Genomic DNA, 12,647 nt, shown 5'->3' with positions numbered 1-12,647 from the left:
TAAGGGTATTCGGACACCCACACGGTGCGATGCTGCTCGCCGATAGCCGTTGCCCACCTCGGATAATAGGTTCCACGGGAGAGGGTTTCCGAGGCCCGCAGAAGCCACCTTCGTCTTTTCAAACTGTCTTAGCCGCGTCCCTCCTTCTCCCTTTTCGCTCGCACCGTCAGGTGCGCACACCTCCTCGCGTTCTCCGATCGCTATCTGCCAAATCACTATCAATCACTCGCCGATCCAGACGCACCGGCCGGACGCTCGGCTCAATGAACCAACCTTCGAACCGATCCCCGCTAAGCCTCCTCGCGATAAATAAATCGGACTGACGACTTTAACGAGCCGTCCGCTCCCTCTTCTCTCTCTCTCTCCTTTCGCCACCGATCTTCCGGAGCCAGGGAGTCCCGCTCGATGAGAATGAAAGGATCAAACCTATGTAGACGTATACCAACGTGCTCTCCGTCTGCGATTCTCGTTAAGCTTCACCGTGAAATTTGGCAAGCACCGCGGCGCCTCGCGCGGGTCCATCGATCATCCCCGTTGATGGGCCTCGCGACCGGATCGTTGGCACGGAAGCCTCTGGCTAAGGAGCCCGAGCCTCGTCAAATCGCAATTAGACGGACGATTTAAAAGAAATTTTTCATCCGGCTGACTCAACTCCTTCTCCACTCGAGGGTACATCGGTTCCAGAGAGCCGAGCAATGCCCTGAAAATCGCTTGAGACAACGTTCTCGCATGGAATCTTCGTAGCGCGTTCAACGTGCGAGACCAGAAGTTCATATTGCACTGTGCGCCGATAGTATCGAGGTTTACACACGATGTATAAGCGTGCCTATCGAGAACGGAAGCAAAGATACTGCGCATATAAATGCGCGGCTTGCCCTTTCCCGATTAAATCGTTCGATCGGCCGACATCTCGGAGAAAAACTGTGTTCTATTCTCGGGCTGCCCACGATTCCAGTTAAGCGAGCCGTCAGCTTTCCTTCAAATCCTTGTCGTTCCTTTTACCTGGGCGTGTTGCGCGAGAGAAGGTGCATAGCGACTCGACGACAGGGTGGATACTTTATACGAGTTACACCCGAGTTACGCTGCGCGCTGAATTCCAAGCTACCTCTATCAGATTAAGGTGTCGTCGTTCTTCTGTACATAGTTATAAATTCAACTATTCTCATTTCATATATTTATAGAAAAATCATAGGAACGTCATTGTTTTTGGATCGATATAGATTTCATTTTTTAAATTTACATCACAATTGTTTCATTCGCTGTAAAAATTGTTGAATAAAAAGAAATGATAGCAACCCTCGAAGAGAACTATATACCTTACAATTTCCTTGACAGCTGCGAAAAAATCTGACGTAGCAGAAAGGTATCCGGTTTGGCAACGCGGTCGTCCATTCACCGTTAACCCTCGAGATAGGTTTGCAGGTTAGAGAAACGTCCGAGATGATGAGATCAGAGACGAGGAGGAAGGATAGAAGGTTGAAGGCTAGACTCGTTATTCCCTAAAACCGAGATCCACCGGAGCCTCCTCTGTATCAGCGACGCTCGGTTACCAAACTGAACATAAATTAATCCCGTCAAATGTCCTCGTTCGTTAACCAGCCCGGAGCCCGATAGTCCCCGGTAAGCAAGGTTAATCTTACAGGTCCCGGTCTTGCGTAAGCCTGTCTCGTTCTACTTCCCGACAACTTCTTGATTTTTATCATTCTCTAATCGCAGTTGTCATTAAACAATTTCTAAATAAACAATATAAGACGGTACGACTGTCGATATAACCGTAGAAAAATTTATTGTTGACTAGCTGAGAAAACCGAGAGAAGCGCGGACGTTCCGGGGACGGGTTTCCAAATGCGACCCGCGTTCTTGATATTTAAAGGCAACTTTTTAAAGGCCGACTTTCCCGTCGCGTATCGACGCTAAGCCAAGGTTCGACCCGGCTTGACTTAAATCCCGATGCGAAAGTGATGCAACCGGGCAGCGCGCTGGACCGCAGCTGCTCGCTTACCGTTTTACTACCCAAAGTACTACGGCTAAGGATGCCGCTTGTTACCGGTTCCACCGGGACTTGCCTTATCGGGCGACGAATCGCGATCACCCTCGATCCGATCGATCGATCGATCGCGTCGCCGAACGACTGTCCCCGCTAATGACCGCGCTGATCCACGAGAAAAAACTACCTACCGGCTCGAGGATTTCCGAGCGACACGGCGACGGCTCGCCAAAATCGTCTTGTGTTTTTTATTTTCACAGAGCTCACTTGGAGTTTCGCAAGGAACTTTCGGACGGGACGCATTAACTACACCCCGAGCTATCGTTTCGTTTCATTTCAGACCCGCGTCCCCCTTGTCGCGCGGGTTCGAGGGGTGGGCCTTACATCCCCCGCGTGCGGTACTCGCAAAGTTACCACCGCGGCTATAAAACGATACTGTGCTCCGTTACCGCGAGCGAAAGCATATTGCGGTTATTGTTGAATTAAGCCGACCCGCGAGAGAGGGTGCGCGAAAGAGGGACTCGACCTTCGGTGTCCATCCCGATTATCTCAGAATATATGAGCCTTTTTTTTAATCACAATCTAACCTTCTCTTATTCCAAACGTATTAAACGTTAAATAGACGTGAATATATAATATCCCGTGAAGAGAATAAGCGTTAAATTACGCTACAAAAACTGTAAATTCTTGATAGCACGCTCGGCGAGAACTAGAAAAAAGCGAAATATCGACTGAGCTTCGTCCCTCGCGAAGCTGAATTCGAGCTATTCGAGCAACTCCCCGAGGTTCCGCTACGCAAGCCAAGGGGTGTCTCGCGATTTATGCAAAATGGTACGCAGCTCCCTCGGGAGTTTAACCAGAAACGCCGATCGACCCTGTAGCCAACGCGTGCGAGGTTCGTGTCACGGCCCCCTCGGTGCATCTCCCGAGCTTCTTTTTCTTATCCTGCAGAGCCAGACCACTCGAGGAGATCGGTCCCGAAAGGGGTCCCCGTACCACGTATCCTGGAACGATCTCGATCCAACTGAAAACCCTTCTCTCTCGCTGTCGCGGTCTCTGGCGAGATTTCTTTGCTACGATTAAACTAGGACGCAGGCCTTAAACGCAATTTCGATCGGTCGTCACCGGGAATTGAAAGGGACGCGTGTAATTCGGAATTCACGCGGCGTGCGCGAAGACTTCGAAGGGTGTCGGAATAAATAGGCACTTACGAGCCGGATGATCGAGGGACCGTGGATCATTTAATTTAATTAGTTGCCGGGGGTTAATAGTAGAGATAAAGGTGGCTGCTCGTGCTGGATATTATAGAGCAAACCCCCGAAATATAAATCGTCCCTTCGAGGAAGGGGGCGAGCCACGTACCGCTCGAAAAACTGCCGTCCTACTTAATTTTCAACGACTCCGGTCCGTCGCATAAGATCCGCGAGAGATAAGAGGAGGGTCGCCTCTCTCTATGCGCTTATTGCCTGCTCGAGAGGCCGAATCGAAGAATGCTCTCGCGTGAAAATCACGTTCGAGACTCCTGACGCGCACCGCTGGATTTCATTTCATAAACCGCAACTGTTGCCACTATTCGGTTCGAAAAGGGAGCATAGCTAAACAATTACGGCTCGACCTCTCCCGTGGTCCAACGATTTTCCCCTCTGACTCGCGGATTCGTTCGAAACCAAGAAAGCCTTCGAAAGCGATCGATAGAGATCTCGTAGGAATTCAAAAGCGAGAGGACACGCGGACTGCTCGATAATTTCGATGGGCGGCCGTATTAACTATATTCCGACGAATACGTCGGTGACGGGGGAGACGGAAGGCGGTTCCGGGGGAAGGGAGATGGTTCCGAGCCGCGGATGTCTCCGACATTGTATGCAGATGAAGAAGGCAGGGCGACAATGACTCGGGACGTCGGGGCCGAGGACCCGTTCGTTTTCAACTCGAAAGAAACTCATCCGGCAGGAAAGGGGGCCCTCCTTTGGCTCGTGCCCTCCTCCCCAGACGCGCTCTTATGTACTACGCATCCATACATTAACATGTCATCATCGCGCGGAAACCGAGCCGGAACCTCCTCCTCCTCGTCGCGTCGCGTCGCCTTCGCGTGACGACCATCGCCGCCCCCTCCGACCAATCTTCCCTTCCAATTTCCAACAATTATTCGCGTGGGCGTCGGATTTTCGACCCGGTCGACGATTCTTTGTCTAAAGAGGACTTGATTATAGAATTTGAACGAATGTAATTCTTATGAAACGATCAAACAGACGTTTCGTATCGAATTAACCTTAAGACAATGTTATTGACGGTGATGCGAAGGAATCGAGGCTGAAAATCAAACCTGGGGGAAATGGTCGACGGGAGAGAAGTTGGGCATCGCTCGAGGGGAGTTTGTAGTCGGGTCGATATGACTCCGGGGGTTGTTTGGCAGATACACGTAGTAGACGTACGCGGAGGTAAGCGCAAGCAGAGAGGCACGGGCCTTTGGGTGGCAGCCGAAAGGTGGAGACGGGACAGGGCTCGGGATGTAGGAAGAGAGGGCCGGATTGGTAAACCGGTCACGTAGTGCCCGGCGATGAATGGACCCGGCGAGTCGAGGCCAGAGCCGGGAATTGGCTACTGGGCATACCTCGACCACCTACCCCACTGCGTCAGCTTTAGCCACCCCACGGCAACGTAAAATTACAAAAGAGGTGCTCAAACCGAGGCTTCCTCCCCCGGAGTCGTTGCTCGTCACGCGTCAAAATTGCTTCGTCGATGCCTCGTCGCCCGTCCTTCGACTGAGCTTGCACTTTTCACCTTCGCCCACCTCCTACCGAGAAAACCGTTTTATTTAAACCGATAGCCGAATAGATAACTGTCAGCAACCAATCGAGATTCCATTTGCGCAATCCTCGAGGGTCCGTCTGCTCGTTGTCGCGCGAGTCGAAACGAGCCACCCCCTCGCGCAATCTAAACCGAGCCTCTGATCTGCCATAAAGTCATCTAGTAACCCATCCCGAGGGTTAAGTATCCCAGAATCCCAACTTCTGTATTAAGTCCAAGTCTAGCTAACAGTTAGAAACTCTGACAGTTTTCTATTATTCCCGATGTTAATTTCGTACGGGCCGAAGAACCGCGGTAGGCGGGAGCGAGAAGGGTGACAGTTGCGCCACGGGATTAAAAAATAAAAGCTCGTTATAAATCAAACGGGTTGTCAACGAGCGCGGCGGCGGCTGGCGTAAGGAAGAAGGTAACGCGAAATGGGGTGGACGGGGCTAGGCGAAAACCCTTTCGTTAATTGCGCATCGCAGATGCCGAGGCCGTTGCAGCCGCTCTCTTTACGACTCACTTTCCTAGCGAATACGACTACATCTACGAGAATAGCAGAAAAAATATACGAGCAGTGTTTACGAGTGGGTGAAAAGTAGTTCGTGTAACTATAATTATATAAGTCATTGTACATTCGAAATAATTATAGTTATTGTTCCCGATACACGTCGAACCAAAATAACGAACGACGATGAACGAAAGATAACGAACTTGTAGAAGTGGAGTACGAACAGAAAGACACTTTACATAAAATAATGTATTTATTGTAATACCCCATTTCGCTACAGCGATTAACATTGATTTTAACACAACTTATACCGTAAAATTCTATGTAATTATGCATTTCCACACTGACACGATGCCTGGTTTGCGAGAGGACTCTGGAACTGATCGCTCGCAGCGGGACGATTAGAGACAAATCTGTAAGCTGTAACATCACAAGCAAAACCGACTTAATTTCACCATCGGCGAAACGCTTTTCTGCATGGGATAAATGCATCGAGAATTGAAAACGTATACGTGTATGTACGTAGGGTATGCGAACAGGGCGCGAAGTGGGCCAGCTACGAGTCTGGGACCTTACCTTTCGGAGGTCCCCGGGTTATATCTTTGAGCAGAGATCTCTTCTTCACGGCGGAGACGGAGGAAGAGGCCAGGGAAACGTTATTAATTGGCTACACGATAAAACAGTGTTAGTCCCCATTCGCTGTCCTGCGCCGGGACCTCCCCTGGCTTCTTCCCAAGATATGGGGCCACGCGACTTCGACCCACGGACGCGCGTGTATGCATCCGCGTGTACAGCCGTGTCGCGGATGGGAAAAAAAATGTGACAGAAAAATGTCTCTCGAATTCGGTAGAAGCGATACGGCTATGTACCAAATCGTATTAAGTATCTCTGGTACACGCTGTCAGAAGTAGCAGAGCAATGAATTTAAGATGTCATTGATTTTTTCCTACAACGCTTTTTCGAAGCTGGCCGAATTTCGTGCCCGTCCGCAAACGATTCACGCTTCACGACAATAATGCTAATTGCAATTATAAGTACGGGTTGGCGAAACAGTGTTACATACCGATCGTGCGACGCAGCCGTTTTGCCAAAGCTCGCCGGTTCGTCGTGGAAAAGATATTCTAATTTATAGACCACTAATTAAGTGGTAGAGTCGGCCTGCGCGCGAGGTAATTTAATTTGGCCGCGGCGCGGCGCGGCCAGAGAATGGAGGAATGAAACGCGAGAATACAAAAGGGATCCTGAGTCCACCCCCGTCGCATCCACGTTTCGCGTCTCGTTTCTTTCTTCCCTATCTCGCTCTCCCTCTATCTCCCCGCGTGTCGTTGGCGCGCGTTCGTTTTTTGCTCGTTCCTCGGTTACAACGCAAATGCCTTCGACTTGCTTCCTCCGTCGTTCGCTCCTTCTCGATTTCTCCTCCACCTCGGAGGATCGGCGGGTCCTTTGCTTCGCTCGTTACACAGACACCGGTGTCGATGGGGTATATATATCGCGTGTGTTTCGCGTTTCATACATACCCCTATCGTTTCCCTCCGTCCCCTCGTCTCTAAAGTTCGTCTCGTCGTAGTTCTCCTCCCCCACCTCTGTCATTCTCTCTGTCTAACGTTATCCCTCCTCCCCCTTACCCTCTCTGTTCTTTTTTTCGATCGCTGTGCGTGCATGTCGGCCGTTGTTGTTGTTGCTGTTGCTGGTGCTGTTGTCCCTCCCATGGACAAGGGAAGCGAGAGTATGAGCGCCTATAGGCCATAAGGGCTAACAAGGCGATTACTCATGCCTCCCATAAGAAGAAGTTACAAGCGGGTTCGAAGGTTTATTGCGGCAAATGGCGAAATTTGTACCTTGCTAACGATCGACCGTCTTTTTTGCTCCATCGTCCCCCGTCCTCCCACCCCCAGGACCGATACACGGGACTCGCTCATAGTCGAATAATTAACGGATATCGCCACGAGTTGATCCACGAGCTCGCGACTGCCGATTACCCCTCTTCGCCTCGAATCGTCCGACCATTTCCAACGCCCAACAACTGCGCGACATTTCCCTTTCGAGACGACCTAATGAGGAAACACGCGTCTCCGACTAACAATCTTTAACAACAGTTCATTTATTAATCAGCCAGAACCCTTTATTCTAATCTTAATCTGGATTTTGTCACAATTCCAAATGTTAAAATGTACAACCACGATATTTCTCTTGTTCCAGGCGCGAAGGCTCTTACCTCGAATCCGACGATCAGGGCAGTCCGAGCGTATGGAGCACTCGTAAACGTCCAAAGCGACCCCGAAGGAGCGTCGAGGATCCGGATCCCGTTGGACAGAGGCTGCGTGGATCCGCGGACGATCGACGATCCAGGAGCAGGAAACTGCAATTTGGTAAAGTGGGGTCTTAGCTTTGGGTTGTTGATCCGTGGGTCCCACCCCTTTCTCAACCGGTCTAAATCCCTCTTGTCCCTCCCTTCCCGGGGCCCCGAGCTCTAATTAGATTTTAAGTGAGAAATTGAGCCCGCCGGCAATTTTTAGGAAGCCGAACGCGCCCAACTTGATTAATATCATTATACGTGTTCGCTCGTTACGTCGTTGGGCCCATGGAATTCGCTCATACTACCTCCTAGTTCCATATACAAATTTGCTAAAGAAAATCAACAGCTGAGATATTCTCAGTCCAGTCTTACAGTCTTCTGCCATATAGATATTCGATAGTTAATGTAATACTTTGATCTTACGAAGAACGTCGATTCCGTAATACTATAGAATTCGACGTGATAACGTAGACAGACACCGTGTTAATATTTATACACAGAAAAAGTTTATTTCATTTTGATTATCGGCTGATAACGTGAAGTAGCCCAGCTCGACTTGACGCCTACTTTACTTGTCCGCGTTGCAATTAATGTAATCCGATCGATTACACGTTAGCAAAGTTCGTTGCTGGCGTCGCGTCGTTAGATAATAACCGCGATCAGAATTATTAGGAGATTAACGACGCTTAAGTGGGTACGACTTGCAATAATGAACGCTCGTCTCTCGCATTAATCCACATCCGCGTGCGCCGAGAAAAACGTCCACAAGGCGCGGTAGCTCGGTGTTCGCTCATTTTCATAATAATGCGGTCTGGAACTATAGACCGCCTTGAAGAAATCTAGTTCGAATGTAAATAAATGTTCAGGAATGGAAAATATAATAGGTATGCATAAACCGGAATCGAGTACGAATCGGTGAATGATTGAAAGAGACGAAAGAACGTTCGGGGAAACGCTGCCGAAAGTTCGCTCGTTTCTCCATTACGGGGGTGCTATTAATCTCCGCGGGAGCCGAGGGAAACGCGACGTTATTAATTTAAATCGGCTCGCGACTCGTCGTAAATAAAACCTTGGCTCTCTGCCACGAGAAGATAAAAAAGAATTACTATCGAGGCTTAATCGGAATTTCGTCAAAGATGCTGCGATGAACCCCCTTAACCCTTTTTCTTCGTGCAACCTGGACAACGAAACGGAGAGGAGGACGACGACGGTTAGGCTGTGATGCCCACAGCAGCTTTCACTGGGCAACGGTCATCCTGGACCGTTTCATCCTGGACGAACTCGATTCGAAAACTGGATTCCGACCTGAAAGAGGCCGTGCAGGAGGGTGAACCGAAAGCCTATTCCCTTCCGGAGGGAAGCATAATAGCTCGGGAACTAGAACGTTGGAAATAGTGATCGTGCGAGCCGAGGAAGGAAACGAGAAGAAGACTCCAGCAATAAACTAACGTCCGTGTATCGAGCATGGGACCGTCTCCGGTCGCGAGGTCCGACCAAATCAGAAATCTCGAATCGATAATAAGACAAATTGCGTAGCCACTGCTATAATTAAAGTTCCGGTAGAGGCGGTATCTACGATCGCGCAAAATCCGAGAGCCGTGTAGCCGGTAGGTAGTATCCGCGACGCGTCTTGTTGTCGCGAAAAAGAAGGAAGCACGCGGGAGGCTCGCTCGATCCCTGTTTCGCTGCCGGTTTCTCTCGACGGATCAGATAGTGCGGCGGCCGTATCGGTGTCGCGAGGCTGGTCCGGCGTGCTCGGTGCCCGGTATCAAGTCATCAGAAAGCCAACCAACGGAAGAAGAGTGGAAAGGGGTAGGAGAGCGACGAGCTCTTGCAACCGTCCGATGATAAATGATACGTTGATACGTGGAGCGAGCCGATACGAAGCTTTCCTCCCTGCTGAGGTAACAGCCGGACCAGGGAAACGACGGAGGAAACGAACACGGCACGACAGCCACGGTGCGGAGAAAAAAGCTGACCGAGCGAACTGGCCAAAGAGCGATCCTTGTCTCTTGTGCGTCGTGGCTGCAGCAGCAGTGGTCCAGTGAGAATCCTGCGAGCCCAGTCCCGAAGGCTAGAACTCCTAGGGAATTCAGGCAAAACCGGTCCAGCGCTGGTCAGTTCAGTCTGGCTACTATCCGCTCCACTACCTGATCTCCTTCCTCTCTTTTGCACCCTTCCGCCCCGCCGTATCCTCTCTTTGTTTGGTAAAAAAAATTCTAGAACCGTGCGGATATGGCCGATCGATGGAACTCTTCCGCGGACACGCGACGACGATCCAGCAGGAACCTCGGCACCTGCACGCGTCCAACGGAGCCGAAGGTTTCCGCTACCACGTGGCATGCGGTAACGACGACGTCTGAATAAATATACGCGGATACCATCGATCCACGAGCGAGAAAAAGTCGAGCGTCTTGGACGTCGATGACGCGATTACGATGGAACGTCGTCGTAGCCGGCGTCGTTGGGTGTCACGCCTATGACGAATCACCGCTTGTGTACGCCGCCTAAGGACACCTGCCTCCTCCTCTCTCCTCTTCCGCGGCAAACAACGAACCCGGTGACTTTCGTCGCCGGGTTTCAACGGGTGACCTATGACCCCGGTACATCGATTTCCTCGTCGATCCGTCACCATTAGATTCCACCGTGAAGAGCTGTCCGCGTGGGGTCCCACCGATCGGAAATTCTACGTCTTCGTTCTTTTCGCATAAAGCTTCTCCCTTCTGCACGAACTTTGCGAGGATCGCGATCTGGATATAAAATTTCGCGTATCACTCTTCAACGCGCACCCGACAAGCATTATCACGGCTTTTAATAGAGAACGCACGTGTGCCCTGGCTTTTGATCGTCATGACGTTTATCGTACGGGGTCTTAATAAATTAGAGAACTTTAACGCGTTGGGCTCTCGTAAATATCGATTCTAGGTTGCCTTTCAATAGCCACGTTTCTTTAACCTGTTTGCGTAATTAACGCGTGTCGCTCGATTTACCTGCTCGTTATCACTGCATCGTACACACGCGTTTTCTTAACAAGTTTCCATTGCGAAAACCGATCATCATCAATCGTGTTGCTAACATAATTTCGTCATTATTGGATTTAATCTAAAAGGCAGTGCGGTTGAGAAAAATTCACATCAATTTTCAATGGTACTGACAGTAATCCCGAACTGATCGTTTAATGAAATGCGAGGAGAAACGGCACGTAGATCCGAAAAGGATCGTGCCCGACGAACATGCTCGAAGGATTACGTATCCCTCAGAGCTCACCTTCGGCATTCTGGTCCCAACTTCTTCTTCCTACTCTCGACCGTGGGCACGGACGAGACGAGGCCCATGCGTGAAAGTTCAGAGGCCCTCACGACCGCTCCTCGCGCTTTCAAAGATCCCCGAGTGCCTCGATACAAATTTTATCCGAGCCGTTTGAAAATCAATGTAAACCAGCGACAAGATGTTCCGTGGCGCGTGGGACGCGGAAGAAAAACGGCAGGAAGAGATAAGAGAAGAGAAAGAATGAGAGGGAAAAAGTATTAGACAGGCGAGGCGAGCGCGGGTTTTCCAGTTTCGTCGGCTGGCAGGCCGGATTACATTCCCGAGGTCTTTAACGAGACGTAATTACACAGCGAAAGGTACGAAGCGACGGATGCCTTCGGAATATAGCTACTAACACGATAATTGCCGCTATTACGCTCTGAAACGTCGTATTTAACGGCTAAACGCCGTTCGCCTACTAATCGTCCAGCGAAGCCCCATTGATCGATCGGAATTGATACCCGCGTTTACCTTACAGACCAAATTCCTGTCGTTCGTTTCTCCTCGACCCGTTTGTTTTTTCCGGTCGCAACGCGACGCCGCGTGGCGTTATCGTAATTACCCTCTGGTCAACGTAATTCCAAGTAATCGAGAAGTCGTAAAATCAACGAGGTCGACTTTGACACTAAAATATATTGTTTCAATTTCGTGATATAACTGTAGTCAACTGCAAACGTAGTACGATATCTTAGTTGGCAATTGCTTACAATGTACGTAGAATAATAGTTTGTTGCCATAACCGACAACATAAAGGCCGCTTGCATACTACCTATCCTATTACCCATGTCCACCCGTGAATTTTCTCTTCTTTTCAGGCGACAATGTTTCCGAAAATTTCTCGTCTTTTATACAATTTACATCTTTTATTTTAATTATCCTTTCTCCATCCGATGCCATAACCGGCACAAAGTATTATTATACATACATTCACGATCGACTTCGTTCAAAAACTAGTCGGTGCGTGTACGTTCGTAAAATGTATGCAAAAATGTGTTCAATCAATTCATTACGTCTTTACGTATTTATTGAGATATCAAACTACTCGATCAATTCTATGAAGTCTTTGGATGAAAATTTCCTATTTTCCAACGTGTTCATGAAGCAGGAGGGATAAAATCGGGGCACAACGTTTACCTGGCGCGTAATCCTGTAAGCGCCCCTTATTACGCTCCGCGTGGCCCATTGTCGCATGATCTTAACTTCTACGGATTATAAACTGTTCGGCATTAACGTCTTTTTGTTCCGCGTTTTCCATCGAGCTTCTATCCGCTCGTATCCCGCTGCGCGCTCGGCCTCGCTCCCGTTTGTCGCAGAGGAGGCCCTCGCCGCTGCTGGATACAGAGGTGAACGTTCACGAACCGTTCTGCGACGGTACCACGCGACTCTCCAAGTGAGAATCGTTACAAATTTCGTACAATATATTAAGTTGGAGTGCGTCGTCACCCGACGTCGTAAATTCAACGAGAACCGGTCTCGATATTTCAATACGCGAGATAATGCGCATAAAACGAATATACTTTTCCTTTGGCCGAGGCAAGAACATCGAGCGATGTAATCTCGCGGAAAATTGCCAAGAAAAATCGGCGACAAGCGTCCCACGCGCGCGGTAGCCGAACAGAATTTCACGAATAATAAGTAATCGCGAGGCTTATCGCCGGCGCGAAAAAAATGCTGCGAACGGGCATATCCTTGGTCGGTTCGCCGATGCACGGATAAAGGTGGATCCATAATTCCTCTTTCTCTTTCACCCCTCT

General features: G+C 49.7%; 1 protein-coding gene across 1 annotated transcript; it reads right to left on the bottom strand.

The window, feature by feature from the left end:
* Nucleotides 1-5,311: 5,311 nt before the first annotated feature.
* Nucleotides 5,312-10,860, bottom strand: LOC108622961 (uncharacterized). The gene is made up of 3 exons (XM_026811842.1): nt 10,852-10,860; nt 7,504-7,647; nt 5,312-5,708 (listed from the first exon to the last, which is right to left on the bottom strand). The coding sequence occupies exons 1-3, from the start codon at nt 10,858-10,860 to the stop codon at nt 5,430-5,432; spliced, it is 432 nt and encodes a 143-aa protein (XP_026667643.1). The 3' UTR covers nt 5,312-5,429.
* Nucleotides 10,861-12,647: the final 1,787 nt, after the last annotated feature.

The sequence above is a fragment of the Ceratina calcarata genome, unplaced genomic scaffold, assembly GCF_001652005.2.
Source record: "Ceratina calcarata isolate Rehan_Ccalc_2016 unplaced genomic scaffold, ASM165200v1 scaffold25, whole genome shotgun sequence".
In the NCBI taxonomy this organism is placed as follows: domain Eukaryota; kingdom Metazoa; phylum Arthropoda; class Insecta; order Hymenoptera; family Apidae; genus Ceratina; species Ceratina calcarata.
This window is presented reverse-complemented; position numbering and strand designations above follow the sequence as displayed.